At 39.0% G+C, this 23,947-nt stretch overlaps 1 protein-coding gene across 1 annotated transcript; it reads right to left on the bottom strand.

Moving 5' to 3' along the window:
- Positions 1-12,695: 12,695 nt before the first annotated feature.
- Positions 12,696-18,357, bottom strand: LOC132380354 (recoverin-like). Its single transcript, XM_059949097.1, has 3 exons — positions 17,977-18,357; positions 13,433-13,544; positions 12,696-12,805 (listed from the first exon to the last, which is right to left on the bottom strand). The coding sequence occupies exons 1-3, from the start codon at positions 18,355-18,357 to the stop codon at positions 12,696-12,698; spliced, it is 603 nt and encodes a 200-aa protein (XP_059805080.1).
- Between the last annotated feature and the right edge of the window lie 5,590 nt (positions 18,358-23,947).

Genomic DNA, 23,947 nt, shown 5'->3' with positions numbered 1-23,947 from the left:
TCCATATTTCCATCATCATCTTAATACAGGCAGAAGTTATTGTCCATTTACAAAGTGACACACAAAGGTAAAGACTGTTTGAAGATATTAGCCAGAAACTCCACTACAACATATATTGGAGACATCACCCACCTTCTTGTTCACTTCTCCTGAATTGGCCTGAATTAGAAAAAAAGTTTAAAATCCACTGCTGATTGTTAAGAAAAGCCTATACAACCATATGGCATCTAAGAGCAGTATAGGACTGCAGGCCGTTCCATCATTTCAATTACATATGTAACCCCCTGGTAGGCCTCAGGCTTGCTCAGCTCACTTCTGTCTGGGGGAGCAGCCTTTGGCCCCGCCAAACTGGGTAATCAGCTTGTGTGGATGCTGTGTGATGTCCCCGCCTCGCCCAAAAGCAGACAGTACACCATATGCGATTAAATGATTACACTTTATAGATCTTACTGGAACTATGTACTTAATAGAGATACAATATAAAAGGAAAAGTAAAAGGCGCCAAACTTATCAAAGTCCAAACCACTTCGTGCACAACTGTTGGAGCTCAATTAACGGTCTTCTGGCCACCATTCGATCCCCTCAGACCTGTTCGACTCACAGCTCAGGACCACCTGAAGTGATCAACCAAGCTCCCCCGGCATGTCTGTCATCGTCTCCTCTCCTCACCGAAAACCCTGGCCTCGGAACCCCGCTCAGGGTCCGTTCAGTTGCCCCGCTTACAGCATCGCGTTCTCTCTCTCTCTCACCCCCTCGCACCAACTCCCCAAAAGCCTCCCAACAATAGCTTACAGACCCAGAAGAGAGAATAACATCTATCCCAATTGGTTAACAAATGAATACAATTCTCGTTATCAGTAATTTTAACCCAAACAAGCTGTGAGAGAAAGCTCTCTCTCACCAGTTACCATAACAAAGAAGCATTCTTACTTTTAACAAAACAAAGAAGCCATTTTGATTAACATACACAGTAACATAAAGAAGAAACCCCTTACAGAGAACTGATCAGGAATTCAGTTACATTTGTTCCCCCTTAGCTCAGTATCGCTGCAAATTATGGCCAAACAAAATTCAACACAACAACCTGTTAGGAACCTTTCAATGTAGCGCTGAAGGAGATTTTCAAGAAACTGGAAATTTGCAGTGCATGTCTAGAGAACAATCTTTGACAGAGACTGGAAAAAGTAGTACGTTCTGGAAGTTTTATAGATTGGGCGTTCGGGGATGACTTGACCTGTGGTCTTACTGACAAAAAAATTCAGGCGCAGCAGCTTACTAAGAAAAACCTAGTGTTCAAGGGATTGCCCCTGATGGAAATGAATGGCATTCTCTACATTTCTGGAGTGTGAGCATCAAGTAAGCAGCAGAAAGATGGTATTGGCAGTGTCCCTTTCCTTGACCCCGGTCTCAGATTATGTCCTTACAGAAAACAAACAGAAGCCTTGCATCACAAGAGCCTGAGACAATGGTACAGCTATGGTGAGAGTCATCACAGAGAGAAGCCCCATACATTGGGGACCTGCATGCACACCAGGCAACCCCAAGAGTTAACAATGTATCAACAGCCAAGGATGTGGAGTTATAGAAGCATAGAGATTAAAAGGTCACCGTAACAAGATCGAGCCGCCTAGTGATATTGATACAGGAGTTTTATACAGATGTGTATTACTGATATTAGTTTCAATACATCACCAGATGTTCCATTCACCTCCACTGGGGAGCTGTGGTACCACCACAGGAAGCTCTTGCAAATTTTTGGGCAAATATTATGCACAGTTTGGCACAAACAAATGGAGAAAAAGATTCCAATGATCCTGGCTAAGTGTATGAGTCAACTGATAGGTAAGGATTAGCCATGGACACTGCACATTGACTATGTCTTGGCATAATAACTGAGAACTTTAAGAAGCTTCTAACTGTGAAATAGGTATCCCTTCACCATCTCAAGCTACAAAACCCACAAGGAAGGATTCAGACTCACACTAGCCTGGGTTCAAAGCCTACTTATTGGCTGAAAATGGTTTCTTGCACCATTAGTCCAAAGGTGGAGGGTCAGCTATAGAGGTAGAGGCAAAATAAGGTGCTTTTAAAAGTTCAACACAGTGATGGGCAAACCCACTGATTGTCCGCTAGAAAGGTGAAAACATGTAGGTATATAGAGACCGCACAGACCAGGACTGCTCAGTATTATCCACTGCCTATGTCACAAGATTAAGCAACAAATTTGGCAAGCTCTCACTATTTTGGTAGCACAGCCACCATTATGGCTTTTTTTTTCTGGGGGACGTGTGGTGCTTGGATATTTATTTTATTTTCCTAATTGTCCTACAGAAGATGGTTGTGAGCCATCTTCTTGAATCATTGCAGTCCTGCTGATGAAAGTACTCTGACATTCTGATAGCTGGGAGAGTGGTTACGGATTTCAACCCAGCGTGAATGAAAGACCTACGATAAATTTGCGAGTCAGAGTGGTGTGTAGGTGGGAGATGATCTTACAGGTTGTTGTAGCAATAAAGTTTGTAGGTTTCGGAGGTGTTGAGACAAGTAACTTATACGCATTTTGTACATCATACACTGGAGGGAATGAATGGAAGGTTGATGGACAGCAATCAAACATTGCTTTGTCCTGCATGCTGTCAATCTTCTCAAGAGTGGCTGGAGTTGCAATTTCTCGCTTTCATTCAACATGCTTCTGGCTTGTACCTTGAAAGATTTATAGAGCAGCAGAAGGCACATCACTCACTGGAAGATATCAGTGCCTGAGCTGCTTTTGAGATTCTGGTTAAACTGTACTGCCCAGTCTCTGCAATGGTGACCCGATACTCTACATTCTGTTTTATTTTCACTACCTTGGCATAATTATGCATGAGATGGTCTGTCTGGATGCCACGCAAGTCAAAAGCTTTTACCTGCACCTGTGTACACAACAATAATAAACCAATCAATAATGAATCTCAGGATGTTGATGCTGGGAGCTTAGCAAAAATATGGCATTAAATGTTAACTTTAGAGAGATCAGACACTATTTTGTTGGAGTAACATTTGAATGTTACTTTTCTGTTAAGGTCTTGCTGCATGGAAGCAGGAGCTGCTTCATTTGCTGAAGAATACAGAATATTGAACATAGAGAAATGCAGGACAAAAGCAGGCTCTCGGGCCCACATGTTATGCTGAATATGATATCAAATAAAACTAATCCCTTTTGCCTGCAGATGATCGATATCTATTCATTCCCTTCTTCAATGTCACTATCATACTGCTTCCACGACAGCCTCTGACAGTGTGTTCCAGGAACCAAACACTCTGTATAACAGTATCCCACACACGTCCCTTTAAACTTTCCCCCTTCGCCTTAAAGCTACACTTTCTAGTATATTCATGTCTTCCTTGACAAAAAGATTCTGGCTGTCTACCCTATCTAGGTTCTCATAATTTTATAAACTTATATCAGGTCTCTGATCAGCATCAGACATTCCAGAGAAAACCACCTAAGTGTGTCCAACCTCTCCTTTTAGCACAATTTCCCTCATCCATGAGTTACCCTGGTCAACCTCTTTGAACCCACTCCAAAAGCCTCCACATTTTTTGTGTAATGGGGTGAAGAGTTGTGGAAACAACAGAAAATTGTGGAATTATTAATGAGGGCCTGCATTTCTGACCTAATAATGAAAGTACAATTTCAAGTAATTAATATTCAATCACCCATGAATATAGCCAAACAAAACAATGTTCCTCCAGGGCTAAAATGCAAAGCACATTACCAACATCACACAAGACACATATAACACTTATGTTTACAATAGCAGAAAATCGTCCTGGCATGAAAACAATAATGTAGTCCAAGTCCCCGAGTAGAATGTCCTGTAGATTGACAGACATTGTGTTCTCCTGGTCCAGCTGGTTCTTCTGCCAAGGGAACACTAGAGGGCAGCACTGACAGGAGGGGCCAGTGCCCAACCTAGTACTGATTCCAGCACTCCCACAAAAGCCTCTCCCACACCACCTACGGTGTCTTCTCCCCTGGGCAGCTGCAAGACGCAACCCAAATGAGGCCTCAAGATTGCACTAAAGATCATATGCCTACACCAAACTACTTTATAGAATTAGTCAGCCCCAAAGATATTTCCATCCATAATTAACCTAGACAAATCTTTTTTACTTTGATCTTGACCCTAAATTTGGTAAGGAAAAAGTTACTCCTCATCTACTCAACTTTACAAAGTGCACCGCAGGAACAAGCCAACATAGACCCTTCACAGAATCAGATCTGGTGGAGGAGTCTGGCAGCACAGTGATGCAGACAGAGCCCTGCTGCCTCAAAAACACAAGAGACCCATGTCCAACCTTGACGTCCAGTGCTTTCTAATGGAGCTTATACCTTCATTGTGTGACCACATTGCTTTCCTTCAGGTGTTTTGTTTTTCTCCCATGTCACCATGATGTGCAGGTTAGAAGGTTAATTGAAATCACAAATGTAGTTGGTATTCCGATAGCTCAATGTGGAATTGTCATGTTATTCTGAAAAGTCAATGAAGTTCTGTGATAGCATTTCAGCGTGAATAATGCAAATGACTTTCCTTAGTGTTCACTTAACTCTCCGTCTTCCTTCAATGACTTGCAGCCAGCATATGTGATACCTGAGTAATCTGCCAGCTTCCGGAAGACGTGACTAACAAGGGCAAAGGCAAGATAAAGCTATGGAGTGACAGCTTTCGCTGATGCAGAACTGACAATTTCTACAACAGAAAGACTGTTACAGGCTTTGACAATCAATGGCAAATGATCACCAGAATGTTGATCAAGAAAATCAACACAACATTAACTGCAACCTTAGGAATAACACATATTCTGATAGATTTCATGTCACTCAGTGTTGGAGACAATGTGTTAAAAAAAATCTGTTATTAAGAACCGTAATAGTTGTCATGATTCATGAGCATTGCCCATATCACATTTTATTTGCTAATGGGGGATGACAAAGTGATTAGCTCATAGCTCAATTCAGAATGTACTGCAATCATAAGTTCATAATGAACTTTGTGTAGATCTTGAAGATTACAAGTGCATCTTTTATAAGCTTTGTTCTGTTTTTGTATTTGAATTGCAGTTTTACATGAGCATGGACAACATTTTGCTTCATTGCAGCTTTGACTTTGCTTAGTATTCTTTTTTGTACGCTGGATTCCTACTCACATTCATAGCCAATAGGGTAGGCTGTGGGTACTGTGTATATGATCCCTACAAAGTAAAGCACAGGAGTTATGTTTAAAATTAAGAAGAAAGTCACCTCAGCTGAGTTTACTTGGAATGTTGGAGTAGAATATCTTCTTGTAATGAAAACATTCCCCAAATTGCCAAAGATGTTAGATCTTGGTGTTTCCTCATTGAATTAGAGTAGGATGAAAGACAGGATTGTCAAAAGCTTGCTCACTCATCACATTATCAGAGGAATGTTTATTAACCAGTAAACTGAACCCTGAGTTGTAAATGTTTAAGTTGACGCAATCAGGATATGAAATAACAAATATGTACTCAGGATATTCAGAATTGTTGTAGATTTCTGCATTGACTTTAGCATTTAGAGTTACAAAGTTCTAGAGTCATACAGCATGAAAACAAACTCTTCAGACGATCCAGTAAATCCATCCAGTGCACATCCTGACCTTTCTATCCAAACACCTCTCCATGTATCTTATAAACTTTGTCAACCCTTTCCTATGACAGCTCATCACACATAAAGTGTGTAAAAAGTTGCCCCTCGAGTTTCTATTATGTCTTTTCCCTTTCACAATAAACTGCTACCCTCTAGTTCTTGATTCCCCAAGCCTGGGTAGTAAAATACTGAGTGCAGTCACTTGATCTATGCCCCTCATGATTTTATGCACCTCTGTAAGTCATCCCTCTGTATTGGGTTTGCAATGGCTACAGAAGAAGTGCAGTGTGGATAAACAGTAAAGTGCAAGATAATAACAAGGTCAAGAATCCATTTTATTGTACTAGGTAACCAATTAGAAGTCTAATTACAGCTGGGTCGAACTTGTCCTTGAGCCTGGTAGTATGTGCTTTCAAGCTTTTGTATATTCTGTCTAATGGAAGAAGGGGGAAGAGAGATCGCATGGGGTGGGTGTGGTTTTGATCATGCTGGCTGCTTACTGAGGCAGCAAGAAGTATAGGGTCCATAGAGGGGAAGCTGGTTTCCTTGATGTGCTGCGCTGTGTCCATATCTCCCTGTAGTTTCCTATGGTCACAGGCAAAACTGTTACCATACCAAGCTGTTATGCATCTAGAAGGGATGCTTTCTATGTTGCATCAGAAGAAAAATTGGTAAGGGTCAATGGAGACTTAACTCCTTGAGCTCTGGCAATATCCTTACAATTTCATAGGATATCGACTGTATACAACCCTTACACACATAATAATGGAGGGGCTGGAGGAAAACAGGAGCATTGGGATGTGGTTCATGGGTCATAGGTCAGGATGTCAGAGGGGAAGGCACAATAAGGAGGAAGAAGGTGAATAGAAAGATTGGTATCCACAGCTCATGCTCTGATGTGAGTAAAAGCGCGGTTGAATAGATTCGATTGACTTGTTATAATCAGATAGAGTGAAGAGCTTTATTTACGTTTACATGTCACCCAGTCAGATCATGCCATACATAAGTATACTGAGGTCACAAAAAGGAAACGATGCAAAAGTAAGTTCAAAGACAGTGTGAGGTAGACAGGGAGATGAAGAATTCATCTGTAGTGTATGAGAGGCCCATTCAACAGTCTGATAACAGCTGGATAGAAGCTGTCCTTGAGCCCGATGGCACATGCTTTCAGGCGCTTGTATCAGGAGATGGGAAAATAAAGAAGGACCAGGATTGGAAGGGTCTCCAGTTACGCTGGCTGCTTCCTTGAGGCAGCAGGAAGTTTAGACAGAGTCAGTGGAGGAGAGGATGGTTTGCATGATGGACCAGGCTGTATCCACAGTTCTACCTGTGGTCTTCGGCAGAGCAATTGCCATGCCAAGCTGTGCTGAATGAAATACAAGGTAGAACTACAGCATTTTTAAACATAGAGGCACCTTCTTCAAGAAACACACAGGAGCGTGGAAGCTAAAATTTGGAGCAACAAGATGATTTGTGTCAAGCAGCATATAAGGAGGTGAAGGAGTGGTTGCAATTTTGGTTTGAGACCCTGCATCGGGACTGACAGCATAGAGGGAATATATAGAATTGAGAGGGTGGGGTTAGACAGAGATGGGTAGATGATATGTGGAAGCAGATGAGGTGGGATGTGATGGGCTGATGGATCCAAGTGGGGGAGAGGGGAGGAGAGGCTGAAAGGTGATAGGTGGAAATAGATAGGAATGGGGGAGGTGGTGTGATTAAGCAGATGGAAGTGGGTGAAGGATAGGAGAGGGAGGAGAGCAACAAAGACTGGTGTATAATAAATGGAAGCATAAGGAAAGTATGATCATGAGATTGTAGCTTGCAAGTCAGTGGTATGAAAAATGTGTTCCCCAATCCCCCTGTGTTCCTTTCCTACTCCCACACAGTCTCTCTCCTATTATTCACCTTGTCCATACCCAACCCCTCCATTACCCAGACTCATCACCCTCCCCCATCAGTTTCCATCTACCCACCACCCCACTCGTACTCTCGTGGGTTTCTTCTCCCTGACTCCATCTGCCTCTCGCAAGTCAAGGTAACAGACAAAGTAACTGCCGTATTTAAGTTTGCTGCTGACACTATTGTTGTTGGCCAAATTAAAGGTGATGACAAATCAGCATTTAGGAAGCATATTAAAAATCTTGTCGAATGGTTCCATAACAACAACCTATCACTCAAGGTCAGTAAAACCAAAGAAATTGGAGGTTCTTGAGCCATAAAACCAAAGGGCCATAAGACATAGGGGCAGAATTAGGTGTCTTGGCCCATGAAGTTTGCCCCATCATTCCATGAAGGCTCATTTATTATCCCTCCCAAACACATTCTACTGCCTTCTCACCATAACTTTTATTTTATCATATGCATCCAAGTACCCTGAAACCTCTTCCTTAATAATGGACTCCAACATCTTCCCAATCATTGAAGTCAGGCATTGAAGTCTACAATTTCCTTTCTTTTGCCTCACTCCCTTCTTGAAGAGTGGAGTGACATTTGTGATATTCCAGTCCTCAGGAACCATTCCAGAATCTGATGATTATCAAAAGATCAATACTAACACCTTCACAGCTACCTCCTTCAGAAACCTGGGGTGTAGTCCATCTGGCTCAGATGTCTAAAGTACTTTCAGACTTTTCAGCTTCCCAAGCACCTTCTCCTTTATAATAGCAACTACACTCACTTCCACCTCCTGACACTCTCAAAATTTTTGGCATATTGCTAGTGTCTCCCACAGAAAAGACTAATGCAAAATACTTACTAAGTTCATCCACCATTTCTTTGACATCTATTACTATCATTCCAGTGCCAATTTCCTGTGATCCAATATCCACTGTCACTGCTCATATTTTTTTTTTCAGTTGCCTTCAGTAGGTTTTTAAAAGCTTCCCAATTCTCCAAATTCCCACTAGTTTTTGCTCTATTATATGCCCTCTCTTTCCTTTTTATGCTGTCTTTCACTTGCCTTACCAGCCACAGTTTCTTCATCTGCCCTTTCGAATTATTTGGGATGTATCTATTCTGCAACTTCTGAATTGGTCCCAGACACTCCAGCCTTTGCTGTTCTGTCATCATCCCTGATAGTTTCCCCTTTCAATCAACTTTGGCTAACTCCTCTCTTACACCTCTGCAATTCGCTATCCTCGCTGTAATGCATTACTTTATCTTCTCCCTCTCAATCTGCAGGGTGAATTCCATCATATTACATGTTTCCTCGGGGTTCCTTTACCTTCAGCTTCTTTATCAAATCTGGCTCATTACACAACACTCAATTCAGAATTGCCTTTCCTTCATCTCATAAGCGTTCTACAAATTCCCTCTCTTGTGATCCATGACCAACTGGATTTTAACAATCTACCTACATATTGAAATTACCCATGTCTATCATAACATTCCCTAATTGCATACCTTTTTTATTTCCCACTGAAATTTATATACTGCATACTGGCTACCAACTAAAGATATTGGTATCCAAGTTTTTAGCTTCCTGGAAGTGGCTACACAGGTCAATAAACCGGTTAAGAAGGCATACAACATGCTGGCCTTTATTAGTTGAGGTATTGAGTTCAAAAGTCAGGAAGTTATGTTGCAGTTTTATAAAAAAGATAGTTAGGATACTTCTGAGTATTGCATACAGCTCTGGTTGCCCCAGTATAGGAAGGAATGAAAGCTTTGGAGAGGGTGAGATCTGATGAAGTTTTATATGATTATGAGAAGCGCAGATTGAATAGAAGACAGTAACCTTGTTCCCTGCCTGAGTGTCTAATATCAGGGCATGCATTTAAGGTGAGAGGGGGTAATTTCAAAGGAGATGTGAGGTGCAAGTTTTTTTACCCAGAGAGCAGTGGGTGACTGGAATGCACTGCCTGGGTGGTGATAGAGGCAAATACATTAGAAACCTTTAAGAGATGTTTAGGTAGGCACATGAATTTGAGGAAAATGGAAGGATATAGACATTGTGTAGGCAGAAGAGATTGGTTTAGCTGGCTACTTGATTACTAATTTAATAGTCCTGCTCCTGTGTTATAATGTTTTATGTTTTATAATAAATGGGGCAAGTTAACTTACTCTGCCTTTAGACATCAATATCAAAGTAATTTCTACAAAATTAGCTCTGGTGCCAAATGCTCTTGAAATATGCAAATGATAAATACACACATAGCAGGAATCTGTCAGCAATCGTGAACTTTAAAACATGGCTTTAAAACATACTTACAGCCTGTTACACCACTGACACTAAGGGCAGCTCTGAAGGTCCTCCATCTCTATCTGTCCTTGGCTTTCTTCATTGCCATTTCTGTAACAATTTTTATTTTACCAAGAACCTGGAGGACTGGTGGACCACTCTAAGTCTGGCCTCTACCCTTTGACCTGTTTGGCATGGGTGACCCTACCGAGAGTCAAAGCACAAGCCCCTGACTGCAGCCAACATACCCCTCCACATGACTGAGACACAAAGGCCTCCAAACCGTATGAGAAGGTGTGGTCCTCTTGGAGGTTTAAAAGATAACAAGTAGTTAAACGGGAATTTTTAAAAATCTGCAGATGTTGAAAACATGAAATAAAATCAGAAAATACTGAAGACAACATCTGCCATCTGGAACTTTAATTATATTTCTCTCTCTGTAGATGCTACTTCACTTGCTGAGTGTTTCCAGCATGCGCTGTTCACATTTTAGATTTCCAGCATCAGCCGCTTATTTTAATTTCTACCTACTGTTAAATTCACAGCTACATCTCTCCCAGATCATCCAAGGTTGGAACTTCACCATTCTCCAGTGAATGGGATCTCCATCTGCTCCTTTGGTCTTGCCCATTCTCAGTTATTTCTGTTACGTTCCCTGCCTATTGTAAGGTATGGATCAAAAATGCACTGACACAACTCATTCCAGAGCAAATGTCTTCAGCGGTTCAGATGAGGAGACTCAGAGCAAACACTTTATTATTGTTTCAGTCTACACAGATGCTGCCAGACCTGCTGAGAATTTTCAGCATTTACTGTACATGTAACTGAAACACACCTGGAGTTTCCAGGTTGGCATTCTTCTTATTCTTTACACTCTGCTTAGCAGCAGCTTTCTTTGTAAATGCCTAATGGCAATAAATGACTGGCAATACCATTTAGAGACTGCTCACAATATTCCTTTCAGTGTATTGGCAGAAATAGTGCACGCTTGTCATTCTTGCCCATATACGCTACATGAAAGCAGAATGTAAATATTGTGCATTACACAACACAGGAAAGAGTCACTGTGACTCCTTAGAAGAATGGTGAGGGCAGAATGATAAATGTATGCCTGCAGTGCTTGTATAAAGGCCTAGCAGATGGAATACAGTGTGGGGAAGTGTTTGGTCACGTACTTCAGTAGAAGAAATGGAAGTGTTTTCTAAATGGGGGAAACTTTCTAAAAAACTGCAGCACTGTACTACTTGGGAGTCCTTGTGCAGGATTCTCTAAAGTTTAATTTGCAGGTTGAGTCTGTGGTGAAAAAGGTAAATGTGATGTTAGCATTCATTTCAAGAGGACTAAAATATAAAAGCAAGGATGTAATATTGAGACTTTATAAAGCACTGGTGAGGCCTCACTTGGAGTATTGTGAGCAGATTTGGGCTTCTTATCTTAGAAAGAATGTGCTGAAACTGGAGATTTTCAAAGGAGGTTCACAAAAATGATTCCAAGATTGAACAGATTGGCATTTGAAGAGCATTTGATGGCTCTAGACCTGCATTCACTTGATCTCAGAAGAACGAGGGGTGACCTAATTGTAACCTATTGAATGGTGAAAGGCCTTGACAGGATGAATGCGGAGAAGATGTTTCCAATGGTGGGAGGCTCTAAGACCAGAGGCTACAGCTTCAGAATAGAGTGGCATCCGTTTAGAATGGAGATGAGGAGGAATTTCTTTAGCCGGACAGGGATGATTCTGTGATATTTCTTGCCATACACAGCTGTGGAGGACAAGTCGTTATGTATACTTCAGGCAGAGATGGACAGACTCTTGGTTGGTCAGGGTGTGAAGGGAAACAGGGGGTGGGGAGACAGGATATTAGGACAGAGAGGAAAAATGGATCAGCCATGATGGAATGGCAGAGACACTCAATGGGCCAAATACCAAATGCTCCTATATTTTATGGTCTTGTGGTCTTACATCACAACTGCTTTAGCTGAATTAACAGAAGCCTTGAGGCTTCCCATTGCAAACAGACAGGTAGAGGCCTGAAGACTAAAAAGATGAAATAACTCAGACCACCATGTAACTTTAACTGAAAATATCACTGTCTCAGTGTTGGCAGTGAAAGCTGCATTGTGGCCAAAAGGTTTCTGGGTAAGTTTGACTTTATCCATTTCCTTGTGGGCCACTAATTGATGTTTCTCCATAGTTGAGCAAAGACATTTTCATTGGAGTCTTCACCTGAGTAGTAAACATCTCTCCAAAACAAACTTGATCTGGATAAATTAAGTAAAGAAAAGTAATCCGAACTTTTATCAAGATTGTTATTGAGTCAATCTTGAGAGAACAGATGCAAATCCAAGTCAGTGCTCAACTTTTCTTATTGCAGCTTGTGTTGACTATTAGTGTCACCTGATGTTTGCAAATATACTTTGTGTTTAACTTTAGCCATTTAAATAATCACTTTGCACAATCCCAGAAACATGCCCGTATATTGAGCTAGATTGCATTCTCTCCAAATTCAGAAAAGGAAAGAATGAAAAAGAAAATATTTGTAATTTCCTTTTAGCTTTTATATAATTAAACGTTTAGGACACGAGTATCCATTAAAGTTATTACTGATCTCTCAGTAAATGACCTTGAGGATTAGAAGCTTTAACTGTCACTCCAGATTAGGAGAATCTTGATTACGTTCACTATGGGTGTAATATCCTTTGTAAAATAAATAGGCAAATTCAAGTAAAAATGTACAGTGATATTTTTATTCTTATTTAATTGTACAGCTCTTGCACTACATCATGCAGAAACATGCAATTTGTAAAGAAATTTGGAATAGTCTTTGGATATACTTTATCCGCAATGAAATACTGAAGCTAGTTTCTTTTTAGCTTTTCTTTGATTTTCTTGGGTTCTAACTGTATCAATCGAAGAATTTCTTTGTTTTCCAGTGTGCCCTGAATAAACTCACCCTCTGATAACTTATCTGTGAAAAAAGAACATTTAATTAAGGTGTTATATTTGTAAGAAATTTTCACTTCAACACAATCCACATAATATTAGAAACCACTTTTATATTTTGGTTGTCTTGCAACTTGGCTGATGAAACATGCTCACCTGCATGAAAACATGAAGCTTTTTTAATTGGCTGGATCTTTTTATGTAACGATAGATATTATATTCAATAGGAAATATAAAGAGTGTTGGAAATATACTCAGCCTCTGAAAAGGGGAGCTATTTCAATTTCTTGGAAAAGAACTACAATTTTAACTTTCATTTACCTTCAGGTTCAAGGCATGAAGGGATACATGGAGAAGGCAGCAGATTGGGGCTGAGAGGAAAAATGGATCAGCCATGATGAAATGGCAGCGCAGACTCGATGGACCAAATGGCCTAATTCTGCTCCTGTATCTTACGGTGTTTTGGTCTAATATCCAGATCATCATGGCTATTAAAGGCATTGCAATTAAAAAAATATCAGTATCTATCTTTATATGTATAGAACTATCACAAATTTAAAGCTCGTTGCTCATAATGTCAGTTTAAAATGTTTCAAGGCTAATCTGCATATTGGTCTATTTTCTAATCCCTTTACCATATCAGTGTGCTTACCAGTTTCTTTCTTGCCAAAATAGTCCCAGATTTTGTCAGCTCTCTTCTCTGGTGTGTTCTCATCCTCTGGTAGGCCTTTTTGTTCTTCATCATTTATCATTTTAAATATTGCCTGTTTGGAGTAAAGAACGGATTTCACTAAACCAGTCAGACCACATGATAATTCTTCACAGGCTGCAGCCAGCTGTAGCTATCTTTTCATTAACATACAGAAGCCCTGACAGCAACGTGGCACAGTGAGTGGTGCTGCCATCTCACAGCACCAGAGATACAGGTTCAATCCAGACTTCAGGTGGTGTCTGCACATACCCCGAGAGACTGTCCGGGTTTCTCCTAGCAGTTTTGATATCCTCCAGCCTTCCACGTCTGTGTGGGTGGAGTTAAGTTGTCCCCACGAATTGAGGAACGCTATAACTTCTCCCCAATTTGTGGGTGAGTGGTAAGTTATGACAGAGGTTGATAAGAATCTGAAGTTGAAGAGAATATGGGGAGAATCAAACATAGGAATAATAGAGGGTTAGTATAAAATGAGTAGTTGATAATTAGAATACACTTTATGGGCTGAAAGGCCAGCTTGCATGCTCTGCCACTCAACAACTATGAGAAACGTATTTGCTTCTTTAATTAATACAGCTAAAATAAGTCAAATCATTTCCATTTCAGTAAATAATTGGTGGAAAACGAGAATTCATTCGATATCTGCATGATCTCTTGCAATTATCATCCCTTTTTCTTTCTTCCCCTCCTTAAATAACTGTATGGTTACAAACCATTCAAGAGGCAATTCCTGGCCTGTGCATGCCACTGACCTATGCAACCAAAAAGATCATGACCTCAGACCCCGTTAAGTTTCCCAGCAGAGATCATCAGGAGATGATCAAGACTAATTCCTGTTTATATTCTCCGTGCTCCCATTCCAAAGCCAATGGCAAAATGTACCTGAATAACAAACCTCACTGAATACTTTTACCAATAGAAAAGGTAAAGTCTTCAGTTCAAGTCCTGTTTGACAAAAGATTTCCTTGAGAAAGGCACTGTAGTTTGAATTAAAAACTGCCACCAAAAGGCTCCCCGAATTTAAAGAAACAGGCATTTCTAGAAGCCAGGTGTTTAATTAACACACTTGACTAAGTGTAACAAAGTAATTAGGAACTAACAGGCCATGCAGAGAAGAGACAGATAGTCATTGGGATAAATAATTTGACACAACATTGCCAAATAACCTGCCGTGTGCTGAACTATTCCATGTTCTCTGTTTATTGGTGGCAATTTGTATAGCTACTTGATAATCTATCTGCAATCTACAATATTCTGACCTTTTCATGTTCATTAGTGCCAATGGTGAAAAGCATTTGCAGGATCTCTGGCACAATCTGCAAAGATCCCGGAGAGATTTCCATGGACCATCTCCACCAAGATATCTCGAGGCATATTACAGAAACAGTGCAGGTCTCCATTGAGTTCTCAGCTCTATAAGGAGTTCCACCTCTGCCTGTCCCTCAATGGGGGTGACAGAAAATTGTGCCATCTACACTGGAGTGGGGAACCTTAGGTTTCAGGTTTAGAACCTCTAGACAAGAGTTGATAAATTAACATTTAGTTTTGAAACTGTATGCTAAATCCAGAATTTTCAGCAGGCATGTCTTGTTAATGCTACAGTTATTTAGCACCTGTTTTCACTGCAGGACAAATATAATCAACTTCTTACACTACCCCACATGCATTTATATACCACTTTTCATAATTGCAGAACATCAAAAAGCAAGTTGTAAACACAAAGCAACAATGACAACACCTCTTTGTTATTCTCAGTCAAAGGTGCTACAACTCCACAGCAGCATTGTGTACCCCAAACCAAAAAGATGATACACTTGGTCATAGAAAGAGCTTTTAAGGAGGGAATTTAAAAAGGAGAAGTGTTTTAGGAAAGGTTAGAGACTTGATAACTGAAGCCACAGGCATGAATGGTGAAATAATTAAAATCCAGGATTGTTTAAGATGAACACACACAAAATGCTAGAGGAACTCAGCAAATCAGGCAGTCTATGGAGGGAAATGTACTGTCAATGTTTCAGGATTTATATATTTTGCAGAATCACTTGTGTATATATGGTTAAGAATCCAACGTTGGAGAACTATCTTTGCCTTCCCCTCCAGCATTAGAGAATTGTAATTCAGGAGGAGACTGCAAAGATGAGAAGGTGTCATGTTTTGAAAACAAGGTAGAAACCTGAAAATCAAGGTCCTGCTTTTAGAAGCAAGCACTTTAGATCAGAAAACCTGGGGCTGATGGATGAAGAGATGTTGTTGGAAGCTGGGACAGAGGCAGACAGAGTTTTGGATGACTGCAGATTTGCAAAAGAAAGAATCTCAGACTAGCCATGAGTAGGTTGGAGAAGGCAAGCCTAATAATAAGATATGTCTGAAGATCTTAGTGGGCGATGAGCTGAGGACCTGGAATGTCACAAAGCTGATGTTGATGGAGATGTACGGATATGTAGTTGAAAGCTCATCATAGGATTAAAAATAACATCAAGCTGGCAATATGCCTGTTGCCATTTCAGACAGAGGCCTGTCACGTGGTGGAATCGAGGCTAGGGTTAGCGTTTTTGGTTATCAGACTCAAATAATCTAATATTACCTTACAACATAGGAGGAAGCCATTCAACATATCAAAGCTATGCCAGCACTTGGATCCCATCAATTCCATTCCCCGTATATATACCTTAACTTTATTCTTACCAAACCCCCCTCCTAATTTTCTTCCCATTCTCTACACTTGGGAGTATTTTACAATGGTCAGTTAACCCGCTAACCTGTAGGTCTTTAGAATGTGAGATCAAACTAGAGCAACCAGGATCAATTTATGTAGGCAAGAGGCATACATACAAACTTCACAAAGCCAGCTGTGGAGATCAGGATCAGGCCCAGCTAGAGCTGGGAAAATGTGCCATACATGGAATGTGTGGTCAATAATAATTCCATGGGAGTTTCCAGACTAAACCTTATGAATAAAAATGATGCCATTGGAGGAGAGTCTTGGACCACAGCTAAGAATAGAATCAATTGTGCCACCTTCCAATGCCTTATCAACAGCCAGCTAGCCTGATGGTAAAGCGTTGCAGGGTGATGGAGCAACTGATGATACCCGAGGCTAAATGAGATTGAGAAGGAGAAACAGTCTCATTGGATGCTATTTTGAATTTAACAAAAGTGCACTTCCTTTGGTGTAAATCCAGTTGCAGAGATTCCTAGATGTTTCAATGAAAATTTGGAAGTCTGTAACATATTCAAGGAATTTGGAGAGGAAAATGATTTTCAGATGGAGCAGTAATTTGGAAAGACAAATCTGGGGCAGGGAAGGAATATGTGGGAATGTTAAGGAATGATTTTGGGCAGTATGGTGATAAATTATTTTTAATGTGTATTCTTCATTGTAATATGTGTAAAGCCTATTGCAATAATCCTCTGCATTTCTATTAATCTAATAAGGAACAGAGAATTTACTGCCCTTTAATCTGTTTAGAATTATTGCTCCAGTATAAAATACACCTTAAATTCACATCAATAACTCTGTATATAGTACTGTGCAAAAGTTAAGCACACAAATAAAACTAAGATGCCCAAAACTTCTGTAAAATACTATAAATTATATGCATTTTTTTTTACAAAAAAAATTACCTGAACAAAGAAAATGCACTCAATGAGCACTTTATTAGGTACACCTGCTCATTAATGCAAATACAGTACTGTGCAAAATCTTAGGCACCCAAGATATATATATTTATTATGTGCCTGAGAGTTTTGCACAGTACTGTGTTTCTATTATAACTTTTGAAATTCTGTACTGTATTTAGTTAGTTCTTTAAAACTTAATATTCACTAGCATTGCAATAAAGGTGGATTAATTCCAGTTCAATGATATTGAAAACACATTACTTAGTTTGGATATATATATATTAATGAAAGAGAATAGTTATGAGGTATTTTATCTTTTATACATAACTGAACAAGAAAAACAGTTTGAGGCCCTAATTTTTCCAGTAATTGAGATAACATTTCTCCCTTGACCTGCCCTTCAATCATATGGCACCTTGCTGAGAATTTACATAACAGGGACAGCATTTCAAAAGCAAAGTGTCTTTGGTTGGCTGGGGCATCTGTTAAGCTGCAATATAAATAGAAACACCCTTTCAATGTCTTTTAAAGTAATGGATATTACCATAAAATGGTAGAAGCCATATTGTTTTGGATGGGTGGGGGGGGGGGGGGGGAGAGAAGGCCCTAGGATTGTCTGAGAGGATATTGACTACTTATTTTAAAGCAGGGTAAATATAAAGAGAATCACATCAACCTTTCCTTTTGCTTATAGTAACTGGTTATAAAGCAGGGATAACTGAATCGGCTGCCTGCAAAAGGATCTCAAAAGAGAAGTGACAACTGAAGCAAAATAGATGGAAGAAAAAGACCAAAATGGAAAATGAGTATCAGTATTTTCTAGCAGTTTGTACAATCAGAATCATGCAATTTAAAAATCAGTGTACCTTGACAATTTCTAAGATCTCCTGCTTGTTGATTGTGCCATTACCATCCACATCATAAAGGGAAAAGGCCCATTCTAGTTTCTGAGAGGTTTTTCCAGAGGAGGTGAGGTGAAGAGCAACGATGTATTCTTTAAAATCCAAGGTGCCATCACCGTTGCTATCAAAGCTTCTGAATACGTGCTGAGCATATTCTTTCGGATCTGCGTCGGGGAAGAAGCCTGAGTAGATTTGCTGAAATTGCGGCATGGTGATCTTGCCACTCGGACATTCCTTCAGAAAGGTTTGATACCACTCGGAGAGTTCCGCCTCTGAGTACTTGGTGTTGAGTTTGAGATCCTCCAAGATATCTTTGGAGAGGGCACTGCTTTTGGTGTTTCCCATTTCCAGTACCAGAGGTAAGTAGCAGGAAGGGCAAGAAAGGACTCCTGGCTCAACACTACACAGTCTGGCACCAGATGCAGGTTTATCTGAATAGATTAAAGGTTCATGGTTTAGAAGGATTAGCCTTTATCTCCTTAAGATTGACATTCACACAGACAGAATTCCTATTAACGAAGAAAACCCATTAACTAATGGAAGTAACTGTAACCTAAAGCATAAATTCCTAAAAATACCAACAAATCACATCTCCCCTACTGCAGTGTTTTATTCCCTACACTGTTGTTTAACATCAGAATTTCTTTTGGTCATTTCTCCCATCTGAATATACCAAGAATTGGACAAATTGTATCATTTGTTCTCAGGATGAGAATGATATTGGTACCTAAATTTGTTGCCAATAGAGCTGGAGCTCTAATCCCCTGGAACAGTCAAAATTTTTCTGGTGATAATGCCTCTGCATTGAACCGAAGGAGGACCTTAACACAATGGCAATGACATTTGGCACTGGGGTGGGGAACATGAAATGAGAGACAGGAGAAGAAATTAAGCTGGAAATGGTCATTGGAAATAGAATAAGCAAAATAAATAGGCTGTAGAAACAAAGGGAAGTAGCAAATGGCATCAAAGTGTGGAGAAATGTAAGATTAAACATAATGGAGTACTGTCGTAGGAAAGCAGCATCCATCATCAAGGACCCCCATCATCCAGGCTATGCTCTCTCCTCGCTGATGCCATCAGGAAGAATTTACAGGAGCCTTAGGTCACACCCCACTAGGTTTTGGAACAGATATTACCCCTCAATCATCAGGCTCCTAAACCAAAGTGGCTAACTACACTCACCCAAACATTGAACTGATTCCACAACTGATGGACTTACTTTCAAGTACTCCACAACTCGTGTTCTCAATATTTACTATTACTTGTTTGTTATTATTTTGGTTTTATTTTTGTACCTATACAATTTCTTGTCTTTTGCAGTTTATTTGTGTGTAGTTTTTCAGTCTTGTATTTCTTTGTACTTATTGTGGATGCATGCAAAAGATTAATCTCAGGGTAATTAATGGAGATGTATATATAATTTGGTAATACCCTTACCTGGAACTTTCTTTTAAACAACAAAGACGCAATGGGTAGTCATACCATGGATTAGAGATAAGATAGTGTTATACCTAAGGATGGCTTATAAAGTCTCAATGAAATGAGTAACCTTGAGGATTTGGAGAATTTTAGCATTTAGGTAAGTGAACTGATAAAATTGATAATGAAAGATAAAACAAAGCAGGAGAGTAACCAAGAAGAAACAAAAACAGACTGATATGCAAGAATGAAAAACATACTGAGAACAGCTATGGGTCCCTTACAAACAGACTGGGGGGTCAGGATTTATCAGGGGGACAGGCAAACGGTAGAGGAATTAGATGAATATGTACCGGAAGTACTAGATGACAAAGGCTCCAACGCAAAGGAAGAAGCAAAAGAAATAATTGTTAATTAAAATATCTGTGAGGAGCTAATAAGCCTGAAAATCAAATATCCAAGGGATCTAATAGTTTATTTCTCAGAGCAATAGGGATAGCAAATGCTCTTTTTATCTTCCCAGATGATATTGAATCTGGAACGGTTCCAGAGACTGGAGGATAGCAAGTGAAGCTCATGTTTAAGATAGGAGGGAGTAAACAGGACACTATTGTCTTGTTAGGTAGACATCAGTATTTCAGAAAATGAGGAAATGTATGGCAGCTATCTGACATCTAGAAACTTAGAAAATCATACTACCATTAAGCAGAATGTAAATATATTTATGAAGGTGAAATTTATGATGGTGAAAAGATGTCCTTTGCAGTCAACAGGATGAGTTGCAACATAAAAGATGGACAAATTCAAAAAGGGTGAAATACTGGACTAAAGGTGTTATATTTGAATATGGGCAGTATGCACAATAAGGTAGATGAACTTGTAGCACAGTTACAGATTGTCATGTATGATGTTGTAGGTATGAATACATCATGGCTGAAAGAAGGTTATGGGTGGGAGCTTGATGTCTAAGGATACACATTGTATTGAAAAGACAGGCAGGAATGTGGGGGGGGGTGTGACATTGCTCTGTTGGTAAGCAATGAAATCAATCATTGAAAGGGGTGACACAGGTTCGGAAAGTGTTGAAGCATTGTAGGTAGAGCTAAGGAACTGCAAAGGTGAGAAGACCCTGATAGGAGTTGTGTACAAATGCCCAAACAGTAATAAGGACACGGTCTACAAATTACAACAGGAGATAGAGAATGCATGCCAGAAGGGCAATGTTACAACAGTCATTATGCAGATAGATTGGAAAAATCAGTTTGGTGCTGGATTCCACGGGGGGAAATTTCAAGAATGCCTATGAGATGGCTTTTTAGAGCTGCTTGTGGTTGAGCCCACTAGAGGGTCAGTTATTCTGGATTGGGTGTTGTGCAATGAACCAGAATTTATTAGAGAGTTTACTGTAAAAGAATCCTTATGGAAAAGTGATCATAATATGATTAAATTCACCCTGAATTAGGAGAAGGAGATCTGTCATTATTACAGTGGAGTAAAGGGAAGTACTGGAGTATTACTGAAGTACTGGAGTAGTACTGGAAGTATTGGAGTATTACAGAGGCATGAGAGAGGCGTGGGTCAGACTGATTGAAAAGGTGGGGCGTCACGTGATGACATAGGCTCGAGATGTTGGGAATCCAGCTCCCTCGTAAAAAGTAATGAAATAGGGTTTAAGTGAAGAAGAGTTAACAAATACCTACTAGAAACTATTTATAAGCAACTCAGGATTATCTTTTGATATGGCTCCTAAACCGAAACAGAAGAAAGCTACTACTTTGAAGACTGCACAAGTTGGCGGGGAAAAAGGCCTAACCGTCTCGGCGAAGCCTCGGACTCAAGTTGGATCTCCTCCCAGCGATGGTGCGGGACAGGAAGTTGCGGCAATGTTGGCAGTCTCCAAGAAGAAACTGCAAGAACAACGCATGCACGAAGAAACAAGTATGCATGAACAGATATTAACGAAACTACAAATCCCAACTACGGCTGGAAGTGAATCTGAAGTGGAATCAGATTCTTTGGGAAACACCGATGAAGAAGGAGGAGATTAAAGGAGACATAAGAGATATCCTGATATATACGATGAATGAATTAAAAGCTATAAGAACAGATATTAGAAGGATGCAGATTACACTCGACAATGTGGCGGAAAACCAAAAGAAGATGGATAATAAAGTTAAAGAGATGGAAGTAAAAATGGAAGAAAACACTGAAAGAATAGATAAGATAGAAGACAATAATCTTACCTGGACAACAGAAAGAAAACGGATGTTGGAAAAAATAGATGCGCTTGAAAACTCTAGTAGACGAAATAATATTAAAATTTTTGGTCTTAAAGAAGATACAGAGGGAGAAAATCCAATAAAATTCTTTCAAGAATGGATTCCGAAAATTTTGGAAATGAAAGGAGGAAGTCAAGTAATTGAAATTGAAAGAGCACACAGGGCTTTAAGACCAAAACCTGAACAAGATCAAAATCCAAGATCAATTTTGATAAAATGCTTAAGGTACCAAGATAAAGAAATGATCTTGAAGGCAACTACTCAAGATGCTAAAAAAAGAGAAATGGGCCATTGATGATAGAAGGGAAAAGAGTTTTTTTTATCCAGACATAACTTACGATCTTCTGAAGAGGCGGAAGTAATTTAATCCAGTGAAAAAATCTTTATGGGAAAAGGGCTATAAATTTTTATTAAGCTACCCAGCAAAATTGATAATTTTCCTAGATAACGAAGAAAGAAGATTTTTCGTTGACTACCGGAAATTTTTTACAAGAACTACCTGATATCCACACGGGGGAGTAAAGAATTATAGAAATGAAGTGGACTAATGATGAAGACTGAAATAAGATTGGACTTGACTGACATTTATAAGGAATAAGAAGAAAAAAAATAGTTGAGGAGTATTAACTGGGAGTAGTGACATTAATTATTTTTTTTGTTTCTTCACTAATATATTTTCTTTCTTTCTTTTTGCGGGGGAGCTGGAGGAGCTCCTGATCGATGGCTGCAAGTTTCACATGTACAATCATGGCGATTGCCATGACCTGTAAAATGGGGGGGGGGGTAATGTTGTGTTCTTTTTATTTGCAACATTAGTGGGGGGGTATTTTGTTTTTTTCTTATATATTAGTTATTTTTCTATTTTTCTTCTTTTTGCCTGGATGGTTGGGGAGAGACTCATAGCAACATGGAGAATTTTAAAGAGTTCCCAAGGTATTATGAATGATTAATTTACTTAATTTTTTAAGTTTTAATGCTAATGGACTTAATGCACCTGTGAAAAGAAAAAGAGTTTTAACATATATAAAGAAAATGAAAGGAGCTATAGCTTTTCTACAAGAAACACATTTAACAGAAACAGAACATAAGAAATCAAAGAGAGATTGGGTTAGAAATGTCATTGCAGTTTCATTTAATTCAAAATCGAGAGGAGTTGCAATTTTGGTAAAAAAAAACTACCAATTAAAATACAAAATGTAGTAATAGATTCTGTGGGGAGATATGTGATTATACATTGTCAAATTTTTTCAGAATTATGGACACTTATGAACATTTATGCACCAAATGAAAATGATGCAAAATTCATACAAGAAGTTTTTTTGAACTTGGCTGATGCACACGATAAAATATTAATAGGTGGAGACTTTAATTTTTGTTTAGATTAAAGTTTTAGATAGGTCAACTAACATCATTACAAAATCAAAAGTAATAAAACTAACTTTAACATTAATGAAAGATTTAAACCTGATTGATATATGGAGAAAAATTAATCCACGAGAAGGAGACCATTAATTTTATTCAAATAAAGATAAAATTTATTCAAGGATTGATTTTTTTTAATCAAAAAATATTCAGGATAGAGTGAAAAGTGTGGAATATAAAGCAAGAATACTGTCAGATCATTCCCCCTTGATAATGACAATGATAATGATGGATAAGGAGGAATTGATCTATAGATGGAGATTTAATTCAATTTTATTAAAACGTCAAGATTTTTGTGATTTTATGAGAAAAGTTTCAATTTTTTTGGATACAAATTTACAGTCAGTTGAGGATAAAATTGTATTATGGGAAGCGATGAAAGCATATTTAAGGGGTCAGATTATAAATTTTAGATATATAACTAAGGAATACATGGCAGAAATAGATCAATTGGAAAAAGATATCATAAAGTTAGAAAAAGAATCTCAAAGATATATGACAGAAGAAAAACGAAGACAACTTGTTAATAAAAAATTACAATATAATACACTCCAGACATATCATACAGAAAAAGTAATTATGAGAACTAAACAGAAATATTATGAATTAGGTGAAAGATCACACAAGATTCTTGCTTGGCAGCTGAAAATAGAACAGGCTTCTAAAACAATAAATGCAATTAGAACAAGTGCAAATAAGGTTACTTATAAACCTTTAGCAATTAATGAAACTTTAAAAAAAATTATACTGAACTATATCAATCAGAATCACAAAATAAGATTGCTGAGATTGATAAATTTTTATCACAAATA

This window comes from Hypanus sabinus, chromosome 23, assembly GCF_030144855.1.
Source record: "Hypanus sabinus isolate sHypSab1 chromosome 23, sHypSab1.hap1, whole genome shotgun sequence".
In the NCBI taxonomy this organism is placed as follows: Eukaryota; Metazoa; Chordata; class Chondrichthyes; order Myliobatiformes; family Dasyatidae; genus Hypanus; species Hypanus sabinus.
This window is presented reverse-complemented; position numbering and strand designations above follow the sequence as displayed.

Bases quoted from the DNA above. Each gene is read 5' to 3' on its own strand.
- LOC132380354 (XM_059949097.1), bottom strand. From the start codon at position 18,357: ATGGGAAACACCAAAAGCAGTGCCCTCTCCAAAGATATCTTGGAGGAT. The intron at 13,545-17,976 runs GTACACTGATTT...TACTCCAAACAG, and splicing joins AGATCTTAGAAATTGTCAAG to GCAATATTTAAAATGATAAA. The intron at 12,806-13,432 runs GTAAGCACACTG...CTTTTTTCACAG, and splicing joins TTTTGGCAAGAAAGAAACTG to ATAAGTTATCAGAGGGTGAG.